Raw genomic sequence first — 26,854 nt, forward strand, 5'->3', positions numbered from 1 at the left:
AATAAAAAATTATAAAAATCAACCCTATTTAACCCAAATCAAATCAACGTTGAGTAAAATCAGATTGCAAAGTATCAGTGATGAATGACGACATGGTGAGAGTTAGAGAAGTGGCGTGGCTTTGTTGATGATTAAAAACCAATGGTATTCACTAGCGTTTGAGACCAAATCTAACGTGGTCTTTCATTGGCGATTAAGGCCAGACATGATTTGGTCTCTCGCGCATGATTCAGGCTAGATATGGCCTAGCCTTTCATCGATGGCTAAGGCCCAAATTAGGGGAAACTAAAATCGTCGATAAAGCGAAGATTTGATTGAGATAGACCTTGTTGTGGGGGTAAGTCGTGCAACTTGGCCAAAGTCACAATCGATAGCCAATCAATGATTGTATGATTTTTTTTTTTCTTGTGTTATATTTTATAGAAAAAATGACAATAAAGCCCTTTGACCATTAATTTTGATGTTTGAAATTGAAAATCGGATAGAATGTTGATTGATTTTCAAATTGGGAGTACTAGCTTTTACATAGGCCAAACTTTGGGTGGCTACATGTAATTTCGGTCCCTTTTTCCACCAATCACTTTATTCTCGTGCTCCTAACTTATTTTTGGAAATGACCTCTACATAGGGGAAGATTTCATATGTTTACAGTAATTTCATATCTATACTTTAGGGTAAATTTGAATTTTTTTTCAATAAAATTTTTAATTTAAATAGTATATTTTAGATTAAGTATTGAATTAATTTATTTTTAGAATAATTATACTAATTAAACATTAATTACAATTAATAATTTCAAGATTTACATTTAATAGAAAATATAAATTCTAAAATAGTAAAATAAAGAAGAAAGGTATCTGGGGCCATGGAAAAAATGAGGCGCTCCAAAATATTAAAATATTCATGGCCCAGCCCAGTTAAATAACTAATATATATGTTGATATAATCAGCGGTTCTTTAACCGACCGTTGTATCATTTCAAAATTTGAATCTTGTTTCTTTCTTTTCGTCTCCAATCTCCCCAGCCACCGGCCAAGAAGAGGATTAGCGATAATGGAGGATATCCAGATTCAGAGTATAGATCCAGAGACAGAGTTTCTTGCGTCCAAACAAGAAACTGGGAATGAGTGGGAACTCTTCAAGGAAAACATTAGGCCTTTGAAGAGAGGCCGCAACATTAGTCTACTGAACAACTCCCTTGCCTCACACAACGACATTCAACTCAAGAAGTCTCTGCTTGACAATCGAAGGTTTTTATTTCTTTCTATATCTTCTTGTTGTTTGTTTTTAAACGCTTCATTAAACCGTCTTTTCTTAATCTTTTAGGAGATTGATTGAAGCTATCGATGAGTACCAAGGAGATGATCCTCTCCACCCATGGCTCCAGTGAGTGTTTTAAGTTAATTTAATCCGGTTTGTCAGAGATTCAACTTGATTTTCCCCAAAATACATGAAAAAAAAAAAAAGAAGAAATAATTTTTTTTTTTATCTTGTACATTTAAGGTGTATAAAATGGGTCCAAGAGGCTTTTCCAGCTGGTGGAGACAGTTCAGGATTGCTTGTGATATACGAACAGTGTGTTCGCACGTTTTGGCATTCAGAACGTTACAAGGATGATCTCCGCTACCTCAAAGTGTGGCTGGAATATGTGGGTTTCTGTTTTCTCTCACAACATTTCCCTGCTGTAATTTTTTGAAGTGTTTCTGAGCATGCATTCCCCAAATATCTTCTTCCTTAATGGGTAGTCCATCTTACTATGAACAATTTCTTTTGCAGGCTGAAAACTGTGTTGATGCTGAAGTAATTTTCAGTTTCCTAGACGCAAATGACATTGGGAAGACGCATTCTGCATACTACATAGCCTATGCTTTGCATATGGAATCCAAGTCTAAGATGAAAGCAGCAAATGATCTATTCAGCCTTGGAATATCTAGGTAAACTTCTGTCTGATTTCGCATGCAGTGAATAGTAAATTGAAATCCGTGCTTGTTTAGTGCACTATTAGTTTTCCATGTTTTCAGAAGAGTGGTTTACCGCATCGGATATTATCTGTATGCGGCTGGATATTACCGTTTCAATGCAACATACAAAATGCTTGAATTAGCCAAATTAGGACCATATTCTCAAATTTATAATTAGCCTGTAATGTTTAATAGCCAAAGGAAGGTGCGCTCTGCCACATACATTGCGGAGTACAAGTAGGGGCCGGCTTTGGTGGAGGGTTGGAGTACAAAATTAAAATAGAAATCAATGCCACGGTGTTATTGAAATGAGATGACAATGCCCAATTTGGATCATGAATAGGATTAATTATGTTACAGCAGCATCAAGTCCCTTAAGAAATTCAGTATTTGAATTCTTCTGTTCATCATTTGACAAATTTGCATAAATTATTGTATTTATTATCTTTTCGTCTAAACAGGAATGCTCAACCAACGGAAAAATTGAAGGATGCCTACAAAAAGTTTCTTGTACGCTCAATGAGAAGACCAAAAGCTGCCGATGTATGCAACTTCTATTAAATGAGTTGATTTAATTCAAGTTTTCAGCAGACTATTTATCACTTTTTATCTACAAACTACAGGAGGACTTGGAGGAAAATCACTTGCCAGCCAGAAGCTTTGGAACTGTCCTGGCTAGGGAAGATAATCGTAAGTGGTAGTGCTTTCTATGTCTTTAGAAGTTTTGCATGAATTATTGCTCATCTCCTTTGTCTTCCTGTTTCTGCAGGAAGGCAGACTATGCAGAGTACTGATCAGCAGAGGAAAAAGTTGAAGCTAGATGGGTAAGATTATTGCTCGTTTTCCTTTCATCATATTTTGTCTATTGCAAATTTTGTGGGAAAATATTTTTCCATTTTCCAATTCAGGGGACACGTTTTTTCGATAATGCCCAAATTGTTATTGGTGTTTCCGAAACGAATTAACTTTTTGCTGTTTCTTGTTGAACAGTTAAGTGAGTCTGAGCAAGCAATTGTCCCATTTTTTTTATTTATTTATCATAGATGTGCTTTTTTTGTGGTTTCCATTATGTATTAACTTTGCCAACTATATTCTAGAATCTGTTCCCTGATTTCTTCATTGTCGTTACATGTTCTGTGCTAGTAGTTTCCTGTGTAAACAATTCAACGAATGATGGCTACATTACCTAGTTTAGTATTATATGTTTAATGTATGTATTTTTGTCTAATTAGTGTACATTTTGCTTCTGTAGGAATCAAAAAGGTTCCCTGCATATTTTCAAAGATACAAATGTTGATGCCATGTCAAGTCATCAACCGGATAAGTCAAAGATAGATCATTGTGCCTGGCACAGTCTTGGAGTTAAAGCTGAGAGAAACAAAGAAAATAATGCAGTACCTACCAAGTGGACTTCGTACAAGGTTCTCCATATCAACAACTTTCACAATTTTTCTGTCTACTGATCACCTTAGACTATGATTTCCCACAAATTCTGAAAATCACATCTAACCCTTGAAGTTCGCATTTCTTTCAGATTCCGCAAAGGCCTGTGCCTAGAGTTGGAGGGGCAACTGCAAGTACCCACATTGAAGTGTTCATTGATGAGGAAAATGTGGAGTAAGTAAATACATTACAGTATGCTTAAATACCACATGGGAACATGCATTTGCATATAGATGAACAATCACTTGATGCTCATGAAGGGTTTGGATCTCTTGTTGATATTTTGTCTTCAACCTGTTGCTAACTTGTTATCGAAATTCTACCAGAACGCATAAAACACATCAAGACGAGGGTGAGCATGGCAAGTCTTCAACTTTGCAGGACAAGCAGGGAGATGGCCAAGATATTAAAAGGTAAAACAAAAGAGTATTTCAAGTGTCCTCTGCTATAAGCCTATAGGGTGAAAAATCAAGACTAACTTTGTCCAGCTCAACTTGTGCAGGGAAACAGAGCTATTGAGGAAGAACCCATTACGCAATTTTCCTCCTAACAGCCTTCCTAGATGATTATATTCATGAAGGCTAACACTATGCTGAACAATATAATACATGGGGTCAGCTTTTCTCTCCAAAGCCTGATCCATGTTTATTTGTTATGTTTCAAAATTTTCAGAAACAATAAAAGATGTAATGCACAACTGCATGCTTGTGCAATATGTCGGAGTTTGTTGCTTTGTTGCCTATGTAGTAATGAAATTTGTTTCTTTTTCTTCTTGATTTTGAATCTTATGCATTTTGTTTGCCACAAGCTGAATAGTTTTTGTTGGAGTTAACTTCTCGATTCAGTACCTGGTTGGTCTGCAATTATGCATACATATTGAATTAATGGATCGCAAAAGTCTATCAACATCTAATGCACATTCTCCTTGATCTTTATAACAATCAAATGGTTAACAGAGATGGATGGCTGGGCCTTGTGTGTGTAGATATGGGCCTGGGTTTACATCTCATCCCAATTGCTTCTGAATCATCCGACAAAACCCCGAAAAAAAAATCTGCACGTTTACGTAATTGATCCGCAAAGATTAAGATGCTACAGTCATCTATATATATATACACACACATATACTATGCGTCCATTAATTCATTAACTTGAATGAAGAAAAAGCAGATGATTAGGGGAAACTAGAAGCTTCCAAAATCCATTTCCCCATCTCTCGTCTCCTCCTCCTACCAAAACTCAAACCAAACCCTAGACATGGCGGAGCATTTGGCTTCGATATTCGGCACAGAGAAGGACCGCGTCAACTGTCCCTTCTATTTCAAGATCGGCGCCTGTCGTCACGGTGACCGTTGCTCTCGCCTTCATAATCGCCCCACCATCTCCCCAACTCTCTTACTATCTAACATGTACCAGCGCCCTGACATGATCACTCCAGGCGTCGACGTCGAGGGCCAGCCCATTGACCCTCGCAAAATTCAAGAACACTTTGAGGACTTCTATGAAGACATCTTTGAAGAACTCAGCAAGTTCGGTGAGATCGAGAGTCTTAATGTCTGTGATAATCTCGCCGACCACATGATCGGAAATGTTTATGTCCAGTTTAAAGAGGAAGACCAAGCTGCGGCCGCTTTACACGCTCTACAAGGAAGATTTTATTCGGGTCGTCCAATTATAGCGGATTTCTCTCCCGTGACAGATTTTCGTGAAGCCACGTGTCGGCAATTCGAGGAGAATAACTGTAACCGAGGCGGTTATTGTAATTTTATGCACGTGAAACTGATTGGGCGGGAATTAAGGAGGAAGCTCTTTGGGAGGTACCGTGGATATCGTATAAGTAGAAGCAGGAGCAGGAGTTTGAGTCCGCGACACAGAAGAGATAAGGATTATTATGATAGGCGTGATAGAGATAGAGATTATAGGGACCCGGTCCGTGACCGTGACCGTGACCGTGGAAGACACAAATATGATAGAGACAGCAGAGACAGTCTACTATCTTTCTCTTCCGTGAGATGCGGATCTTCCTCGTCCTCAGGATAATCTCCCCCTTCACTTCTCGCATCTCGTTCTTAACTTGTTACCTTGGCCCTTTCCCTCCCCTTAGACACTGGATCGATCACCATTTAGTAAAATCAACCGAGCCTATGAACGAAATAAGAATAACTTATTATTATTTTTTAATCTCGGATTTAAAGTGTCATGGTCTTGTTGCTGGTCTGTGGTGGTAATTTGACTCCAGTAGTTTCGAGTTGCTTCATTAGTGCTACTCTCATCAACTGGGTTATTGAGCTTATGTTTTATTTTCATTGTTTGCCTCCCTGTTGTATGCAAAATCTCGTAACTCCTATTTTAGGCAGACCTTTTTTTTCTTCTTCTTTTTAAGTGCTCTCTGGAGAACACATTTATTGTTCACACCTTACAAATCTTCATCAATTTTCTTTTTTACTGCAGTCTCGATTAATTTGAGGTTAATAGTTGGCTTGAGTTTAGGATTCTTTAATCTTATTTTGATTTTTTTTTTTTTTTTTCTCAATATACAAGCTGGGGGTATTTATTAATATAGGTGTTTTGTTTTCAGGCTATATATTATATAGTGAGGTTAGTTACAGAAGACTGTTAGAATTAATTACTTTTCATAGACTAAGTCTGAACTTGGTGCTGGTGTTGCTGACAGAAATTTTCTGAGGATACTAGTCAAATTCACTACAGCCAGCATTTAAATTAACTTAGCTTCTCTAATTTCATCGAATGTTTTCTACGTTCATGATAAATGCCTCGAGGTTTTGGCTTCAACTTCAAGAGTTATTGTGTATAACTAGTAATCCTGGGGGTTTCAATAGTTTGGTTGGGCATTGTCCATGTTATCAGACTATAGTTGTTTCATAATCGTGTTTGGAGCGCATTAAATTTTCTGACCTGATATATGCAAGGTGATATAGGACCATATTTATTATGGTTTTTAGATAACCTTGAGTCTATAGCAAATTAGCATGTCTCAGCAATCCTGAGCCAAGTTCAGTAAGGACCATACTTGTTTTGTTGTAACCTTGAATTGTCTCTCTTTTTGTTATTTAATGTTGTAGAACATAGCACTGGATTTAACCTTTAATGTGCAATAGTTCCCCAACAATTGTCTCTTAGAATAGGTTTGTAATGCATAAATATGTGAGATGGCTTAGGTCAGCTGCATGTAAGGAATAAATTGGATATTTTGTATGCTACCATTGTTTTGGTTTGGGTCGTAAGATTATATAATTATAGTTTTAAAAACTTGTCTCATGAGTCAAACTAATTTAAGAAGCCTCCTTTAGTTTTGTGTTTTCTGCCATGTCATTTATATAGGTGGCTTAGAAAATGATACATGAAGTATTTTCCTGCTAATTTCTCTGCTGTCTTTTTTTTCTTTTTACTATTACTGGGAATTAGTCACAGTATCAATGCTTATACGTGACATTCAGATACTTAGGTTATGTAGTATCTTGATATTCCTTGTTGTCGTTGCGATCTCCCATGCTGTAGTTGTGAAACCTCAATGCAGTATTCTCAGTAGTGGATAGAGTTGATATCGTGTTTTAATTGAACCGCAATTTTAAGTTCCAAAGCAGCATGTAGGTAGCTGGTTGGTTGCTCTTGCAACTTGAAAATACAGACCCAACTGAGACCAATAAGTATGGTCATATATGGGTCTTATTTCTTCTTTTATTCAGAATCTTATCTTTTTTTTTCCCTAATGTTTCTTTCTTTGTTTCTTTCTAGCAAAGCTTTTAGGGTCAAATCTGTTCTGATTGCACAAGCTGAATACAGAATTTGTCAGAATACACAAGAAGTTGATCACTTAGTGTCTCAATCATGTACTTCGATTCTTTCATGATTTAAGAGGAAGTGTAATTTGGCTGGGAAAGTAAACTGATTTTGTTTCATTATATAGATCGAAAGATTATTTAACATGAATTGCTGCTAAGTTCAATTTCAATTTTCTTGTTTCATCGTGGGTAGAGCAAGAATATGTCGCATCATTAAATTGGTCGAACTAGCCATCGGTGATGTGTACTTGTGTTTTTTACTCTGTCCTCGGTAAGAACTACGTTAATTTCGGTCGACAATGTAGCACCTCATGTTATTAACTCCAGCCAATAGTCCTTGCGGCAGGTTGTCAAAGTTCAAAGTTTTTCAATATGATTGAAAAGCTTTCTGTTTTCCTTGACAATCTTTATGTCCTGAAGTGTTGTTTCATATTCATTACTGTGATCATTCAGCTTCTGAGAACACTATTAAATGCTGGAAATTATTTGATAAGTGATACCCAGTTTTCATTTAGATGAATGACAGGTTTTTGTCTAATGAAAATGTTTAGAAATGGTTTATGGGTATTGGTAATTAATTGGAAGTATAATTGCATTGCCTACAAATTGGTTATATTGAAAATTCTGTTTGATGATGAATGTCAGTGCTCATAGCCTTACTTCGGGGCATGAAATTTGAACTCCTAACTATAATCTTTTCACTAGATTTTACTGCTCGACAACATTTTAACCTGATTCCTAATTGCTTAATTGATTTTATTTGTCAGAAATTAATGGGATGCTAGGTAGACTGTACCTTATATTAGGCATGGCAATGGGGCGGGGCGGGGCGGGGATCTTATTCACCGTACCCATTCCCACCCTCAAAATCATTTCCCACCTTGTCTCATCCTGTTACGGGGATGACAGGAATTCCCTTCCCTGTCCCAAAGGGAATGTTGGAGGCCTGTCCCTGTTCCGTTAATTTATATAAGCATAAATAAATTTGAGTTTACTAAACACAATAGTTAATTCTCGTCCATATGATAACACTTAAATTTAATCGTTTAAACATAATTAATTATACTAAAAATGGGTAAGATTTGTTCTTGTTCAATTGTTTAGGGCGAGGGAAATTAGGAAGATATGGGTTTATATAGGTAGGATATTGTGTAATTAGATGAAATATAGGGATATTAATGAAAAGTAAATATATATATATATATTTTTTTTTTTTAATTTTATTATTATTCGACGGACCGAGGAAAGGCATCACCCCCCTCGCCCCATCCCTGAAGACATGGATTAAATAACCTCCACCCTCGTCCCTACCAAAAAATTGAGCTTCCCTGCCCATATGGGACGGGCGAAACACTCCTAAAATCCTTGGGAACATTGTCATGCCTACCTTATATTGTATTTGAATGGTTTGCAAGTAATATCGATATTGAGCATTTTAAGCAAAGTAACGACAACAAGTACAATCACGCCTTCAGGCTTGATTTCACTGATTTAACATAGTATTTTGTATTATTTAATGACAAAAATTTAGAGTATTATTCTAATTTGATGTTTCAACAAAATTTAAATTACATAACATTGGAAGAGAGGGATCTACTATAGGAATACGTTAAATAATAAAATGAGTGTTGGAATATGTGGTTAAGACATGGTCTTAGTTGAATTTCTTTATCTCTCAAAACTGTTGATCGCTTATAGATTAATCTACTTAGTTTTAAAATAATAAATTAAAAAAAAAAAAAAAAAAAAAAAAAAAAAGAGGGGGGAACAGGAGGAGGAATTATATTCCTTTTATATTACGTTCACAGCAACTTGTTTTAAAACTACCGAACCCTTCGAAATTAATTTTAGTTTTCAAGAGACCATGTTCCACGTGTAAAGCCTAGATCGTTCTCATCCTCCACTAAATGTGTTTTCATTGGTCGAATGACGGCAACGCAGTCTAATAGATCACATGTTACGCGGAATAACTTAATCTGTGAAGAAATGTTTTTAATTGGTCCACGTAATCAGTTGTTAACGTGTTGCGTGTGGGACCGCACACAGGAACGATTGAGGTAATACTCGTAAAGTAGTCTTTTGCTTGCTCACAAAGGAACTAAATACGCGTCAAAGACTGCCGATATATGGCAGCCTTTGCATTTATGAAACGAAATAATTCTCTGTAGGTTTAACCATAGTCTTCTTTCTTCTTCTTTTATTTGTTCATTTTCTTTCAATTTTGTTTTTATTTTTGATCGTAAATAGAATGGAAGATAACGTCTTTATCGAATGTGACATCGATTGGAACGATCTTTTCTCGGAGTTGTCGACCATCACCGGTGGAGACTTTCTCGAAATCCCTCTCTGATGTTTCGGTATCTTCATGGGCGGCGGAGGTCGAGAGTTTGTTAATGAAGGATAATGATGACGATTTAGAGCCGCTGAATCAGCAATCGCTCGACGATTCTTTTCAGATATACTTGTTGATTCTCCTGCTCCTTGTGCGGGGTCGTTGACGTGGCAACTGATAAAGATTCTAATGTTTCCGATAATCTTTCCTGTTACCCCGGAGGAGGAAGAAAGCTGGTTCACGAATTAGAAGCCAACGACAACAACAATCAGCGAAAATAACACCGTAACAATGATAATGATGATGACGTGCGCGGACGATCCCATTCCAAGAAACGGAGAAGGTATCTCTAGTTCCTTGAGAATATCATTTTAAAACCGAATACTGTTTTTTTAGGTTTAATTAGGATCCTGGAGATTAATAATAGGCAATTTTCATATGTAATATAATTATCGGACATGGCTGGCTTTTTTGCATTATTTTAAATTTGTGAATATGATTGAACTGTGTGGAATTTTTTTTTTGTAAGTTTGAAGTCCATTATTTATGTCTTTGTTACAGGACATGGCTGGCTAATTTTATGTGCATTTATTTAATTTGTGAATATGATGAACTGTGTGGAGGATTTTTTTTGTAAGTTTGAAGTCCAGTATTTATGTCTTTTTCCAGCTTGGTGCTTTTACATGTATGGACAATTATTTTATTAATAATGTAAAATTTGAAAATTAAATGCTATTGATTTGTATGGGAATGAGAATTAAAAGGGGTGCTTGGTAATTGATATGATTTTCCAGGCAGTTGAGAAATAGGGATGCAGCAGTTAGATCGAGGGAGAGAAGAAGATTTGTGAAGGATCTTGAGATGAAGAGTAGGTACTTAGAAGGTGAATGCAGGAAACGGGGCGGTTGCTTCAGTGTGTTGTTGCAGAGAATCAAGCTTCTCGTCTTAGTTTACAAAAGGGCAATGCTTTGGTGCATCCTCGGCCAAGCAGGAGTCTGCCGTGCTCTTGTTGGGTATGAATCATGAATTATCTCCCTTTTCTTTTTGCTCATTTCTAATACTTGGTGTCATTAGTATCTTTATTGTATTTGCTCATTGGAGTATCAGATAAATATATACAGGTTTCTTTTGCTGCTGATTGCATTAATTTAGGGTGATTATCTTCTCAGGCTTGTGTAATCTGCAATACAATATAACTTAATTATATGGCATTATTACACATAACATTGTTCTGTTTAAGCCATTTTCTTCAAATGAAATTAATAATAATAAAGAATAATAAATTGAAAGTATTTGCATGTTCATGTTTTAAATATTTTTTATTGACAGCCGATACCATTGTATTCAATAATGAGTACTGAGTTTGTACAGCTTTTTGCCAAATTATGATTCCAGTTATGTTTCATTTAGTTACCAAGTTCACTGTTCGTGGCTTTCTTTGAGTGTTTCTTTTAATTCAGTGATCTTTTAGGTATTCTGATTATTGTTGGTCTTTGTTGATTTGCAGAATCCCTGCTGTTGGGTTCCCTGCTTTGGTTCCTGGGCACCATGTGCCTGTTTACCCTGCCCACACTATCCAGACAAATCTGGAGTGGCCACAGAGAAAACGTGGAAGAGAAAGCTCCAGGAAATCTACTCCAAGAGAGCAGGAATAAGGTTTTGATATTCTCAGTGTTAAAATCTCGGAGATGCAAAGCTTCAAGGACAAAGATGAAATGAAGAGATATTCCTAGAGTTTTGGCATGAGAGTTACTTACTAGTGCCCTATCAACTTTTATATGAGGGGATGGTAAGGTTAAAATATAGGGAACAGTTTTAATGCTACAGTATAGTAACCGGTGCTGTCATATAGAACATGATGTGTTATAGAACTCTGTTCTCTGTGCTTCGTTTTAAGTTATTTTTGTATGATAGTATTGATAGTTTCTTATTTGGGTTCATGAGGTAATTTTTATAATTTTGTTCCTGTTGGAGATTTCTACATATGAAAAAAATTAGATACAATCATCACCTTGAATAATTCACTTGACCAAATTGATCCACAAATCCTTGGGCTGGTTGGTAGTTGAGCAACAATCCAGCGAGCGTATGAAATTTGAGGCCAACTCTAAACCTAATGAATGGCAGTTGAAATCCCCAAGAATTTTGGCGCAAGGAATACATTCTCTAGCCTCGCAGTCGTTCGTAAGAAAATTTGATCATATAAAGATGAAAAATGTTAGAATTGGTGATGATGATTCTGATTTGAAATTCAGGTGTAATTGCTATTATATTTTAAGTTTGGGGAGACGATTTACACCTATCCAAGGTTTGGAGGAACGACAGATTGACATCTAAAAGGTTTTAAAAAGATAAACAGGTACTTTTCATTAGGGAAAAGACTAGAATGTCCTTTGAGAAATATTAGTCTATTTTTTTAATTACTTTAAGTCCCCTTAATTTTATTAATTCCATCAAATACCCTCAGAAAAAGTTTAAAAATTAACAAAAACACCCTCACTCACCCATACTTGCCAGATTCTGGCGGCTACCACCGTAAATGGCCAGTAATTTATCGATCTGGCTTTTTTCGGATAGATCTACAGTGGATCTGGCTGGAAAAGGCCAGATCTGACGTGAGAATGCCAGATCTGGCCGAAAAGTGACGGCCAAAGAAGGAGTGTTGCGGCCGTCGACGGCCAGATCTGGTCTTTTTTGGCCATATCCGTGGTGGATCTGGCCGAAAAAGGCCAGATCGGTGAACTACTTGCCATTTTCGGTGGTGGTGTAGACCGTTGTGATAGATTCCGGTTACCACCAGCGGTGGTCGCCAGAATCTGGCACGTATGAGTAGATGAGGGTGTTTTTGTTAATTTTTAAACTTTTTTTTGGGGGTATTTGATGGAATTAATAAACTTAAGGGGTCTAAAAGTAATTAAAAAAATAGACTAATATTTCTCAAAGGGTATTATAGTCTTTTCCCTAACGGAAGATACCTGTTTATCTTTTTGAAACCTATTAGATATTAATCTGTTAGCTCTCCAAACCTTAGGTAGGTGTAAGTCGTTCTGCCTTTTAAGTTTTATGATTGCTGCACATAATGCCATCTTTTGCAGTGCCAATTGCTGGTTGGTGTAATATTTTTTTTTTTATCCTTTGATTCTCTATCTATCTAGTAAACTTTCGTCATTTTCAAGCATCTGTTTTAGGGAATTAAAGCTGAAGTTGATGGATGGGAATTAGCCAACCGAATAGAGGATAAAAATGCCCATGTGGAGAGGGTTAGGTAAAGGGATGCCTATTTTAAAAACAGATATCTCTTTTTTAGTTTAATTAGATCCTGGAGATTATAATAGACACCATATGTAATTATATTATCGGACATGGCTGGCTAATTTTATCTGTGCATTTATTTTAAATTTGTGAATATGATTGAACTGTGTGGAGGAGATTTTTGTAAGTTTGAAGTCCAGTATTTATGTCTTTTTTCCAGCTTTGGTGCTTTTATCATGTTTATGGACAATTATTTTATTCAATATGTATAATTTGATAAATTAAATGCTTTTGATTTGTATGGGAATGAGATTAAAAGGGTGCTTGGTAATTGATATGATTTTCCAGGCAGTTGGAAATAGGGATGCAGCAGTTAATCAGGGAGAGAAGAAGATGTTTGTAAGATCTTGAGATAAGAGTAGGTACTTAGAAGGTGAATGCAGGAACTGGGGCGGTTGCTTCAGTGTGTTGTTGCAGAGAATCAAGCTCTTCGTCTTATTTTACAAAAGGCAATGCATTTGGTGCATCCTCGGCCAAGCAGGAGTCTGCCGGCTCTTGTTGGGTATGAATCATGAATTATCTCCCTTTTCTTTTTGCTCATTTCTGATACTTATTGTGTCATTAGTATCTTTATTGGATTATTTGCTCATGGATTATCAGATAAATATATACACGGTTCTCTTTTGCTGCTGATTGCATTAATTTAGGGTTGATTCTGATTCTTCTCAGGCTTGTGTAATTCTGCAATACATATAACTTTATTATATGGCATTATTACACATACATGTTCTGTTTAGCACATTTTCTTCCAAATGCAAAATTATAATAATAAAGAATAAATAAATTGGAAAGTATTTGCATGTTCATGGTTTTAAATATGTTTTATTGACAGCCGATACCATTGTTATTCAATAATGAGTACTGAGTTTGTACAGCTTTTGCCAAATTATGATTCCAGTTATGTTTCATTTAGTTACCAGTTCACTGTTCGTGGCTTTCGTTGAGGTGTTTCTTTTAATTCAGTGATCTTTTGGTATTCTGATTATTGTTGTTCTTTGTTGATTTGCAGAATCCCTGCTGTTGGGTTCCCGCTTTGGTTCCTGGGCACCATGTGCCTGTTTACCCTGCCCACACTAATCCAGACAAATCTGGAGTTGGTTCCACTAGAAAACGTGGAAGAAAAGCTCAGGAAATCTACCTCCAAGAGGAGCAGGAAGTAAGGTTTGATATTCTCAGTGTTAAAATCTCGGAGATGCAAGCTTCAAGGACAAAGATGAAAATGAGAGATGATATTCCTAGAGTTTTGGCATGAGAGTACTTTACTAGTGCCCCTATCGAATCTTTTATTATAGGGATGTGAAGGTTAAAATATTAGGGAGCAGTTTTAATGCTACAGTATAGTAACCGTGCTGTCAATAAGAACCATGATGTGTTTAGAACTCTGTTCTCTGGCTTTCGTTTTAAGTTATTTTTGTATGATAAATTGATAGTTTCTTATTTGGGTTCATGAGGTAATATTTTATAATTTTGTTCCTGTTGGAGATTTCTGACAATATGAAAAAATTAAGATACAATACATCACCTTGAATAATTCACTTGACCAGAATCTGATCCACAAATCCTGTGGCTGGTTTAGTTGAGCTGACTTGAGCACATCCAGCGAGCGTATTGAAATTTGAGGCCAACCTAAACCTAATGAATGGCAGTTGAAATCCCCAAGAATTTTGGCGCAAGGAATACATTCTCTAGACTCGAGTCGTTCGTAAGAAAATTTGATCATATAAAGATGAAAATGTTAGAATTGGTGATGATGATTCTGATTTGAATTCGGTGTAATTGCTATATATTTTCAGTTTTATGATTGCTGGGTCGTGCGCTCGGCCTCATGATCTTATACTTTTTTTTTCCCTAATGTTTCTTTCTTTCTTTCTTTCTTTCAAGCAAAGCTTTTAGGGTCAAATCTGTTCCTGAGTTGCACAAGCTGAATACAGAATTTGTCAGAATACACAAGAAGTTGATCACTTAGTGTCTCAATCATGTACTTCGATTCTTTCATGATTTAAGAGGAAAGTGTAATTTGGCTGGGAAAGTAAACTGATTTTGTTTCATTATATAGATGCGAAAGATTATTTTAACGTGAATTGCTGAAGTAAGTTCAAGTTCAATTTTCTTGTTATCATCGTGGGTAGAGCAAGAATATGTCGCATCATTAAATTGGTCGAACTAGCCATCGGTGATGTGTACTTGTGTTTTTTACTCTGTCCTCGGTAAGAACTATGTGAATTTCTGTCGACAAGAGCAATGCTACAATTACCGAAAAATATACCGAATTCACGCACCGAACAAGACGTGGCACCATCTGTTTTTTTTTTTAAAAACAAAATTCATAATTAATCAACGGTCATGATGGTGTCACGTCTATCGGTGCATGAATTCAGTATCCCTTTTTTGGTGACTGTATCATTTTCCCTGTAGACAAATGTAGGCACCTCATGGTTATTGACTCCAGCCATTAGTCCTTGCGGCAGGTTGTTCAAAGTTCAAAGTTTTCAATATGATTGAAAAGCTTTTCTGTTTTCTTGACAATCTTTATGTCCTGGAAGTGTTGTTTCATATTCATTACTGATCAGTAAGCCGGATCATTCAAGCTTCTGAGCACACTATGCACTAGTATAATGCTGGAAATTTATTGGATACCCAGTTTTCAGTTAGGGTGAATGACAGGCTTTTGTCTAATGATAATGTTTAAGAAATGGTTTATGGGTATTGGTAATTAATTGGGAAGTATATTTACATTGCCTACAAATTGGTTATATTTGAAAATTCTGTTTGATGATTAATGTCAGTGCTCATAGCCTTACTCCTGGGGCATGAAATTTGAACTCCTAAGCTATAATCTTTTCACTAGATTTTATTGCTGGACAACATTTTAACCTGATTCCTAATTGCTTAATTGATTTTATTTGTCAGAAATTAATGGGATGCTAGGTGAAGACTGCACCTTATATTGTATTTGAAATTGGTTGCAAGTACTATTCGACATTGAGCATTTTAGGCAAAAGTGATACAACAACACAACACTTGACAAATCTCTGGGACTAAAGTAGTATACTACTCTATAAGGGTCTTGTTATTGAATAAAAAGAATGTTTTTGGATGAAGAAGTTCTCTATCGACAACAAAGTACGATCATCCCCTTCAAGGCATTTGATTTCACTAATTTAACGTTGTTGTTTTGTAATTATTTAATAAAAAAGAAAAAAGAAATTTAGATTTTAATTTGATGTAAATTCAAACAAAATCCAAACTCGGATATGTCAAATGGTAGGATGAGTGTTGGAATATGTGATTAAGGCATAAAATCTCATGTTTGAACTTCTTTGCCTTCTAAGACCGTTGGTCACTTATAGAGATTAATCGACCTGCTTGTTAAAATAATAAAATTAAAATTAAAAAAAAAAAATCGACCTTCGAAATTAATTTTAGTTTTCAAAGGGGACCGGATTGTTGCACGTGTAAAGCCCAGATCGCTTCTCATCCTCCACTAAATGTGTTTTCATTGGTCGAATGACGGCAACGCAGTCTAATAGATCACATGTTACGCGGAATAACTTAATTCTGTGAAGAAATGTTTTTAATTGGTCCACGTAATCAAGTGTTAATGTGTTGCCTGTGGGACCTGCACCAGGAACGATTGAGGTAATTACCGTAAAGTAGTCTTTTGCTTGCTCACAAAGGAACTAAATACGCGTCAAAGACTGCCGATATATTAGGCAGCCTTTGAGCATTTATGAAACGAAATAATTCTCTGTAGGTTTAACCATAGTCTTCTTTCTTCTTCTTATATTTGTTCATTTTTCTTTCAATTTTTGTTTTTATTTTTGATAGTAAATGGATATGGAAGATAACGTCTTTATCGAATGTGACATCGATTGGAACGATCTTTTCTCGGAGTTGTCGGATCCATCACCGGTGGAGACTTTCTCGAATCCCTCATCTGATGTTTCGGTATCTTCATGGGCGGCGGAGGTCGAGAGTTTGTTAATGAAGGATAATGATGACGATTTAGAGCCGCTGAATCAGCAATCGCTCGACGATTTCTTTTCAGATATACTTGTTGATTCTCCTGCTCCTTGTGCGGAGGTCGTTGACGTGGCAACTGATAAAGATTCTAATGTTTCCGATGAATCTGTTCCTGTTACCCCGGAGGAGGAAGAGAAGCTGGTTCACGAATTAGAAGCCAACGACAACAACAATAACAGCGAAAATAACACCAGTAACAATGATAATGATGATGACGCTGGCGCTGACGATCCCATCTCCAAGAAACGGAGAAGGTATCTCTAGTTCCTTGAGAAATATCATTTTAAAACCGAATACTGTTTTTTTAGGTTTAATTAGGATCCTGGAGATTAATAATAGGCAATTTTTCATATGTAATTAGTAATTATCGGACATGGCTGGCTAATTTTATGTGTGCATTTATTTTAAATTTGTGAATATGATTGAACTGTGTGGAGGATATTTTTTTTTGTAAGTTTGAAGTCCATTATTTATGTCTTTGTTACAGGACATGGCTGGCTAATTTTATGTGTGCATTTATTTTAAATTTGTGAATATGATTGAACTGTGTGGAGGATTTTTTTTTTGTAAGTTTGAAGTCCAGTATTTATGTCTTTGTTCCAGCTCTGGTGCTTTTATCATGTATAGGGACAATTATATTTATTTAATAATGTATAAATTTGGAAAATTAAATGCTATCTGATTTGTATGGGAATGAGAATTAAAAGGGGTGCTTGGTAATTGATATGATTTTCCAGGCAGTTGAGAAATAGGGATGCAGCAGTTAGATCGAGGGAGAGAAAGAAGATGTTTGTGAAGGATCTTGAGATGAAGAGTAGGTACTTAGAAGGTGAATGCAGGAAACTGGGGCGGTTGCTTCAGTGTGTTGTTGCAGAGAATCAAGCTCTTCGTCTTAGTTTACAAAAGGGCAATGCATTTGGTGCATCCTCGGCCAAGCAGGAGTCTGCCGTGCTCTTGTTGGGTATGAATCATGAATTATCTCCCTTTTCTTTTTGCTCATTTCTGATACTTATTGTGTCATTAGTATCTTTATTGGATTATTTGCTCATTGGAGTATCAGATAAATATATACACGGTTCTCTTTTGCTGCTGATTGCATTAATTTAGGGTTGATTCTGATTCTTCTCAGGCTTGTGTAATTCTGCAATACAATATAACTTAATTATATGGCATTATTACACATAACATTGTTCTGTTTAAGCACATTTTCTTCCAAATGTAAAATTAATAATAATAAAGAATAAATAAATTAGAAAGTATTTGCATGTTCATGGTTTTAAATATGTTTTATTGACAGCCGATACCATTGTCATTCAATAATGAGTACTGAGTTTGTACAGCTTTTTGCCAAATTATGATTCCAGTTATGTTTCATTTAGTTACCAAGTTCACTGTTCGTGGCTTTCATTTGACGTGTTTCTTTTAATTCAGTGATCTTTTAGGTATTCTGATTATTGTTGGTCTTTGTTGATTTGCAGAATCCCTGCTGTTGGGTTCCCTGCTTTGGTTCCTGGGCACCATGTGCCTGTTTACCCTGCCCACACTAATCCAGACAAATCTGGAGTTGGTTCCACTAGAAAACGTGGAAGAGAAAGCTCCAGGAAATCTAGCTCCAAGAGGAGCAGGAACTAAGGTTTTGATATTCTCAGTGTTAAAATCTCGGAGATGCAAAGCTTCAAGGACAAAGATGAAAATGAGAGATGATATTCCTAGAGTTTTGGCATGAGAGTTACTTTACTAGTGCCCCTATCGAATCTTTTATTATGAGGGGATGGTGAAGGTTAAAATATTAGGGAGCAGTTTTAATGCTACAGTAGTAGTAACCGGTGCTGTCAATAAGAACCATGATGTGTTATAGAACTCTGTTCTCTGTGCTTTCGTTTTAAGTTATTTTTGTATGATAGTATTGATAGTTTCTTATTTGGGTTCATGAGGTAATATTTTATAATTTTGTTCCTGTTGGAGATTTCTGACAATATGAAAAAATTAAGATACAATACATCACCTTGAATAATTCACTTGACCAGAATCTGATCCACAAATCCTTGGGCTGGTTGGTAGTTGAGCTGACTTGAGCAACAATCCAGCGAGCGTATTGAAATTTGAGGCCAACTCTAAACCTAATGAATGGCAGTTGAAATCCCCAAGAATTTTGGCGCAAGGAATACATTCTCTAGACTCGAGTCGTTCGTAAGAAAATTTGATCATATAAAGATGAAAAATGTTAGAATTGGTGATGATGATTCTGATTTGAAATTCAGGTGTAATTGCTATATATTTTCAGTTTTATGATTGCTGGGTCGTGCGCTCGGCCTCATGATGCCATCTTTTGCAGTGCCAGTTGGTGGTTGCTTTTACTTTTTTATCCTCAGATTCTTTATCTATCTAGAAAACTTTCGTCATTTTCAAGCATCTGTTTTAGGGAATTAAAGCTGATGTTGACGGATGGGAATTAGCCAACCGAATAGAGGACAAAATCAAATTAAATCCGATAAACATGCCCATGTGGAGAGGGTTAGGTAAAGGGATGCCCCCAGACTTCATACATGATACAACCAGTGTTCGTTTTAGTTAGGTTTTGTTTTGTTTGGTACTGGTAAGTCAGTGGGCTTCTCCTAAGTTACATTATTACCCTTCTCAGCATATTCACCGAATGTGCATGACAAGATACTTCTTATCCTTACATCTTCCAGTCAGCTTTCCTGTCTCACCAACGATGCGTCATTACTGATTTGTCCTTAATTAATTTTTTATTTTGACCTAACTCTTTTCTTAAACTTGACTTTTTATTTTTTAGTAATAGAAAGTTTTTTCAACTTTTTACAGTATTATAGATTGCAATTCATCCTTAGCAAATGGCATTAGAGTTATATTCATGTTAACATGGGGGTTAATAATTTGCCCCCAACGAGGGAAAGCAAAACATCTCAACCAATTCATGAAACTGGGGGCAGTGATGTAAAATCAGTGGGTTTATCAGAAATAATATATAAAAGAAAGGGTTAAATGGCAAGGGGTTCACACAAAAATAAAACAGGTGGGCTTGGTTGGTTGTATCGCCGGGTCCTTTCCCCCCTATAAAAACGGTCTTTTAAAGGTTTATACTCTATAGTGAAACAAAGACAAAAATAAATCAAAACCCCCAACTACAACACTGCTAACGAGCACACAACAAGAAGAAGAAAACAATGGACTCAGATTTCGGCATTCCCAGAGAACTCTCTGACCTTCAAAAACTCCGATCTCACCACCAGCCGGAGCTTCCTCCATGCCTCCAGGTTAATTCATATCGCTATTGAACTGTTTAATATGTTTTACTCTGTTTTTGAGGTGTATGTTATATCGATGATTTTATGTTGTAGCGTTCATTTCTGGTTTTTGTTTCTTTCTTTTTTCTTTTTGAATCTAAGTTTTGGCTTTTTATTTTATTTTTATTTTGGGTGAATTTTGATGGGTTAATGTTTTTCTATTCGTCGTTTCGGTTGTTGTGGTTTGGTTGTAGAGTAGATCTACTGAGATGGCGATTGTTTTGGCTGATTTATACCGTTAGATCTTGTCTTTATTGGCAAAAAAAAAAAAAAAAAAAAAAAAAAATAAATAAATAAGGAGATCGCATGCATCTTGTTGCTATTGTAAATTATAAATAAATATCAATATTTCGGTTTCAGTGTTGCACTCTTTAATGCATTGCTTTCCAGTTACATTTAGTTTTAGTGCAATCAAGCATCAAATACTATAGTCAATTTTGTCATGTATATGGACACGAAAAGATGTAAATTGACAAACTTATAACTTCTGTTTTTCTTTTACTAACCTTTCATCTATTGGCTTTTATTATGTGCTTACTCATCTTGTCATCTTTTCAACACAGCAGATACTCTATTTGATGCTTTGGTGCATTTGTTTCATTTTTGAAGATCTCTTTTTAGAAGAAAAGATATTTTTATCTGTTGCATTTATGACTATTTGTTAGAAAATATGCTGATTTTATTGTTCTTATTTTTTGAAATTTCAATTCTGCAGGGAACTACTGTCAGGGTGGAATTTGGTGATTCAACAACAACTGCTGACCCAGCTGATACCCACACCATAAGCCGAACCTTTCCACATACTTTTGGTCAGCCTTTGGCTCACTTTCTTCGGGCAACTGCAAAAGTACCTGATGCTCAAATCATAACCGAGCATCCAGCTATTAGGTGTGCTGTGTGCATTTGATTATTACTTATACATACCTTTCAATAAGTTGTTATTGAAATCTTGATCTCCCCAGAAAGCATTGGGGATTGTTTTGATAATGATAAATAATTTTTCTGTGATTTGTACTTCTTAACCTAACACTCTTAAATTACTTTAAATAGCGCATACCATGATTTGAAGCAGTTAACGTGGAATTTGGTGATTTTTTCTGTTGAAAGGAAAAAAGTGATCTTATTTGCTTTGACTGATGGATAAATTTTCCTTTAATAGGGTGGGCATTGTCTTCTGTGGAAGACAGTCTCCTGGTGGACACAATGTCATTTGGGGCCTTTACGATGCAATTAAACTACACAACCCTAAAAGTACTTTGCTGGGGTTTTTGGGTAAGTTTCATTTTTCTTTTTCTTTTTTTTTGCATGAGCAAGCATACAGTTGTTTTAAACCCTAGTGCAAGTGTATCCCTATTTAGTATCATAAAACTTCTACATTTATTTGATCTGAGGTCCGGGTGCCTCTATCATTATTCACCATTATTACACATTGACCACATGACCTATCTTATTTGTTGTAATTATTGTTACACTGGATAATGCTCTTCATTAAGTTATGCATTTAAGTTCTTTTAAGCTAAAGTGTTCTAATGGTAACGTGTTTATGTAATTGCTCAGTATCGTGATTTACCCTTTAGAATGTGGAATAAATCTGCGTGAACTCCTAACATGCTGTGCACCTTGTGTGGAATAGCGAAATATTTTTCTTTTTGAGGATTTTTACTTGCATAAAACCTAGAATTGAGGTCCTTTATTTGTGTCCAAGGACCAAAACGTTTTAATAGATATATATAATTTTTTCCCCCTATAGTTTAATAGTTTTTTTGGTTTGAATATTTTGTTCTATGCCCTATGTTATATTTACAACATCACACTTGGTATGTACATGTAATCATTATTCAATAATCTTATATATTGGCATCTGATTTGGATTTATTCATACCTACTGTTTTTTAAGTATAGTCACTTTCTTAAGATGATTTTTTTTACTTCTGTCAACAGGTGGTTCTGAAGGTTTGTTTGCAAAGAAGACTCTTGAGATCACAGATGACATCCTTTCAACCTACAAAAATCAAGGTAGGTAGTTGCATGGGGCAATGTGTTGTTGAGATATTTTATTTTTATCTGATGTGAAGTCTAACAAGCTTCGAAATATGACTTTGCTTGACTAGGTGGTTATGATTTGCTTGGAAGAACAAAAGATCAAATCAGGACAACAGAGCAAGTTAAGGCTGCACTAAATGCATGCAAAGATCTAGAATTGGATGGCCTTGTCATTATTGGAGGTAAATCTGATGCTTCAGGATTAATGCATTTGGTTGCCAAAAAAAAATATATTTTTATATTTTTAATCGTGGAAATTTGGTACTTTTGAAGGGGTAACATCAAACACAGATGCTGCTTATCTTGCTGAAACGTTTGCCGAAGCAAATTGCCCAACAAAGGTATTTCTCATGGTCTTTGTTTTCATCTTTAAAGAATAAATCCAGAAAAATATAAATAGGTTTCGCTATATCAGAACTAGTGGTCTGTTTTAATGCTCTCATTTTGATTATAGACCTGGAAATGTATGTAACTTTCTTTAGGTGTGATTTCAGAGTCACCTCTATTTACTGAACGTGTACAATTGGAATTTTGCAGGTGGTTGGTGTTCCTGTTACTTTGAATGGAGATCTCAGGAACCAATTTGTGGAAACCAATGTTGGTTTTGATACAATCTGCAAGGTATTAGTTGGAAATTATAAAATGTTTTAGTTATGAAAGTAAAATGGTCTTGATTTTTTCCTTCTTAAAATGGTTAGAAGTAACTGATCTAAGATATTTTGGGAAAAGGCAACTTGGGCATGAATACTCTTAACTAAATATTGGTATTGATGTTGTCTGTTGATATTTTAATACATACATGAAATTTGGAGTGTTGCAATGACATATATACTCTTCACTGATTTTTTAATATTATGAAAGTTATAGAAGCAATCACTATTGCTTGGAGATTGTATGAAAACTGATGGTTTTTCTTTACACACAGGTCAATTCACAGCTAATAAGCAATGTGTGCACTGATGCTCTCTCTGCTGAGAAGGTAATTGCAATTATCATGATTTGGCATCTCTTAGGTTTGTGGAAGGGCTCTTCTAAGAGAGGCAGGAGCATTATGTATCATTATTGAACTTTTTCAGCTTAAACTTTTTTCCTTTTGTAAGGTAGAAACTTTACATTATAGATGAACTAATACTTCTTTGTTTTACTCTGATATTTGTTTTACTAGTTGCACTGGACTTTGATACTCATCTTCCAAAAGCTTCTAACGTTTTTCTCTTTCCAGTATTATTATTTTATCCGTCTCATGGGTCGAAAGGCATCGCATGTTGCTTTGGAATGCACCCTCCAGTCTCATCCAAATATGGTTTGTATTCTTTGCTTGTTATAATATTTATGTCCAATGTAGCTATTGTATACCTTTTTTTTTTCCCTCCTTTTTTAACCTCTTTTAATATCATTTTATATATCATTTTTGCAGGTAATTCTAGGTGAAGAGGTAGCAGCTTCAAAGCTTACACTTTTTGACCTGACAACACAAATTTGTGATGCTGTTCAAGCCAGAGCTGAGCAAGGTTTTAAATATCAGCTTTGCCTCTTCTTTTTTTTGTTTCCCGTGTTGTGGGTGATTATAATTATAGTTATCTGATATATATGGTGCAGACAAGAATCATGGGGTCATCCTGCTGCCAGAAGGGCTTATAGAAAACATTCCTGAAGTGTATGCTCTGTTGAAGGTAACTCATGCATCAAAGAAGTGACACCTTTTTGTGGTGCCTCTGCTCTTGTTCTCTCTCTTCCCCTCACTGGAGAGAATAGGTTTATGGATTTTCGTTTCCTTTCATCCTAACAGCAACGCTTCTTCTTACATGAGTTATAAATTTGATTCCATGGTTTTGACATTATTTTTTGTACCTCAGGAAATTCATAGTCTTCTCAGACAAGGTTTCTCTGCTGATAACATTTCTTCCCAACTTTCGCCCTGGGCATCTGCCTTATTTGAATTTTTGCCAATTTTTATTAAGAAACAGGTTCTATTCCCTTCAAATTTCTCACGTAAAAGACATTAACGTGTGATGATGTCTATCTAATAGTGCTATGTTAAATGTCTCAGCTTCTCCTTCATCCTGAATCGGATGATTCTGCACAGTTATCCCAGGTAACAAGCTTGAGATACTTGTGAAGAAAATATTGAACTTTGGATTCCAGATATCTCACTTTCTTGCTATTTTCCAGATTGAGACAGAAAAACTTCTGGCACATCTTGTGGAAACTGAAATGAACAAGCGACTGGTGCAATTTCCTACAGTTTTTCTTTCATAACATTTATTATGATGAAATTTCTAGTCACTTATGTCGTTGCCGTTTTGAGCAGAAAGAGGGAACGTACAAGGGTAAAAAATTCAATGCTATTTGCCACTTCTTTGGTTATCAGGCTCGGGGATCCTTGCCATCAAAGTTTGACTGTGACTATGCTTATGTAGGTTATCATTATATGTTGCTGTGGCTTCTCATTAAAATCTCTCTTTCTCTCTCTCTCTCTCTCTTGGAGCTATGGCTGTCTAGAATCATTTGTTAATAAATTCTGATACAACATGAATTCAGGTTCTTGGACACATTGCCTACCATATTCTTGCGGCTGGTTTGAATGGTTACATGGCAACTGTGACGAATCTGAAGAATCCTCTGAACAAGTGGCGTTGTGGTGCTGCCCCAATTACAGTTGGGTTTCTTTCTCTTTCCTTTTGTAGTCTCCCCAGGATGGACTGAAAAATATTAATTTTGTTCTTTCTTACTGTTTTGGCTCTCTACCTTTAACTAGAGTGTTGATTTTCTTTGTACTATGTTTGATAAACCTTAGTCCATGATGACCGTCAAACGTTGGTCTCAACATCCGGGTGCCACTTCTCTAGGAAGACCTGCTATTCATCCAGCAACAGTGGATCTGAAAGGCAAAGCATATGAGTAAGTTCTTTCTTCACAATGTGACATTGATCTCAAAATATTTCTCTTTCTCACTACTTCTGATGGTTGCTCGCATCTTTGCTGTAGTGTACTAGTTGATTGTCACTGTGATTCTTATCTGCTGTATGATGTTTTACTTGCAGGCTGCTGAGACAAAATGCAACAAAATTCTTGCTGGATGATCTCTACAGAAATCCTGGACCTGTACAGTTTGAAGGTCCTGGTGCCGATGCCAAAGCTGTAACTCTCTGTGTTGAAGACCAGGATTACATGGGCCGTATAAAGAAATTGCAAGTATATCTTGACAAGGTGCTTAATATTACATTGTTTGTAAAATCTTTATGTTCTTTTAAAATAATATATTTATTTTACAGATCTTTGGAGACACAAACTGATTAATCTCACTTTTTGACAAACTAATCTTGGCATATAAACCAACAAGTATTGGCAGAACATGAGGGGTGGAAAACTCCAAGAATTTGTTACAGTAGCATCTAGGACAGGACTGTGAATACTTATTTTTTGCATCATGACCACTTTTCTTGTTTTGCACAGTTACCATTTAGTGGGTTGTTATTTGGGGTGAATGTCAATGATCTCTTGGTATGTGTGCAAGATTTCTCTCTCGTTTGATACCTTTTTTTCTCTTTTCTTGCCCAGGTTCGAACGATTGTGAAACCAGGTTGTTCACAAGATGTACTGAAAGCAGCCTTGAGTGTAATGGCTTCGGTGACAGAAGTTCTCTCTGTAATGTCATCTCCATCTGGAGGCCACACATCTTAATCATCTCTTGCTGCTGTCAATGGTATTGGTTGTCCAGAATTCTTCGGCACCGGGTCGTCATCTTTCTTAATTTACATCATGAATTGCAGGTGTAGAACTTTTAGTAACGAACTGAGTTCTTTTCTTTTTGTACCAACGTTTTTGTGTGAGATAATAACAAGAGGCATGTCTTGCGAGTTTTGGTAAGGTGAAATTTGGTTCATCTAATCAATTTGGCTTTGAACTTGAGTGCATATGCAAAAGCAACACGTTGAGTAGCATCAAGCATTTTTCGTATTTTGATATCAAGAAATGTTATAGTGGTCGAGGAAATAAGACATGGTCTTTTATGTATACTAGCATAGAACTTAATACGACCGTGTGTGATAACTATGGGGAAAATAATTCATGGGTACTAATGGAAGAGAAATGATTCATTTTCAGATTCTTTTTAACTTATTGATGTTTGTGATGACTTTGTAAAAGCTGAAGATAATTGATATTACAACCATTCCAAATTTCAATTTTTAAGTGGGGTGTCATCAGAATTTTTCTTCTAAGAATAATGCATTCCGTAACAATATTCCGGAGCTAAAACTTATTTTAGTGTTGGGCTCTAATCCATTAAAAGGCAAATCCTATGAAAATTAAACTAGAATAAAGAGAGATCATAGAAATCGTGCCTTTGCGGGTTCCATCCATTAAAAATTAATTTTGTAGGATCTATTATATAACTAGACAAATGTCACAAATCCCATGAAAATAAAACAAGAATAAGCCCTTTGACGGTTCACCGAGTACATTGATGGCTCAGCTACATGTAAAGTAAATAATATCCATTGAGATAAACCAAACAAGCTTTTTGATATTACTCAAGAGGTTTTGACTTGAATCTTTTTTTTATTATTAATAGGGCTAGTCACTCGAACTCTTACTTGATCAATAGTTTCAAGGTTTCGAAGGATT

The 26,854-nt window shown here is 35.9% G+C and overlaps 4 protein-coding genes across 4 annotated transcripts; all 4 read left to right on the plus strand.

Annotated features, from left to right (window-relative positions):
- Window positions 1-977: 977 nt before the first annotated feature.
- On the plus strand, window positions 978-4,180 carry LOC116128648 (mitotic spindle checkpoint protein BUBR1). The gene is made up of 11 exons (XM_031414407.1): window positions 978-1,250; window positions 1,327-1,386; window positions 1,504-1,648; window positions 1,777-1,934; window positions 2,423-2,504; window positions 2,585-2,651; window positions 2,731-2,785; window positions 3,214-3,382; window positions 3,496-3,578; window positions 3,731-3,817; window positions 3,907-4,180. Exons 1-11 carry the CDS (start codon window positions 1,054-1,056, stop codon window positions 3,968-3,970), a joined length of 1,167 nt encoding a protein of 388 aa, XP_031270267.1. The 5' UTR covers window positions 978-1,053; the 3' UTR covers window positions 3,971-4,180.
- Window positions 4,181-4,562: 382 nt separating this feature from the next.
- Window positions 4,563-5,444, plus strand: LOC116128501 (splicing factor U2af small subunit A-like). Its single transcript, XM_031414211.1, has one exon. It carries the CDS (start codon window positions 4,662-4,664, stop codon window positions 5,442-5,444), a length of 783 nt encoding a protein of 260 aa, XP_031270071.1. The 5' UTR covers window positions 4,563-4,661.
- Window positions 5,445-16,538: 11,094 nt separating this feature from the next.
- On the plus strand, window positions 16,539-18,831 carry LOC116128651 (bZIP transcription factor 60). The gene is made up of 3 exons (XM_031414409.1): window positions 16,539-17,128; window positions 17,612-17,835; window positions 18,353-18,831. Exons 1-3 carry the CDS (start codon window positions 16,683-16,685, stop codon window positions 18,598-18,600), a joined length of 918 nt encoding a protein of 305 aa, XP_031270269.1. The 5' UTR covers window positions 16,539-16,682; the 3' UTR covers window positions 18,601-18,831.
- Window positions 18,832-19,726: 895 nt separating this feature from the next.
- LOC116128649 (pyrophosphate--fructose 6-phosphate 1-phosphotransferase subunit alpha) lies at window positions 19,727-26,293 on the plus strand. Its single transcript, XM_031414408.1, has 19 exons — window positions 19,727-20,152; window positions 20,898-21,070; window positions 21,342-21,454; window positions 22,124-22,198; window positions 22,294-22,407; window positions 22,499-22,566; window positions 22,763-22,846; window positions 23,151-23,204; window positions 23,448-23,528; window positions 23,643-23,736; window positions 23,825-23,898; window positions 24,082-24,192; window positions 24,276-24,320; window positions 24,398-24,454; window positions 24,537-24,641; window positions 24,767-24,883; window positions 25,023-25,126; window positions 25,270-25,435; window positions 25,787-26,293. The coding sequence occupies exons 1-19, from the start codon at window positions 20,063-20,065 to the stop codon at window positions 25,907-25,909; spliced, it is 1,848 nt and encodes a 615-aa protein (XP_031270268.1). The 5' UTR covers window positions 19,727-20,062; the 3' UTR covers window positions 25,910-26,293.
- The last annotated feature ends 561 nt before the right edge of the window (window positions 26,294-26,854 follow it).

Source organism: Pistacia vera, unplaced genomic scaffold (genome assembly GCF_008641045.1).
Source record: "Pistacia vera cultivar Batoury unplaced genomic scaffold, PisVer_v2 Contig200, whole genome shotgun sequence".
Classification (NCBI taxonomy): Eukaryota; Viridiplantae; Streptophyta; class Magnoliopsida; order Sapindales; family Anacardiaceae; genus Pistacia; species Pistacia vera.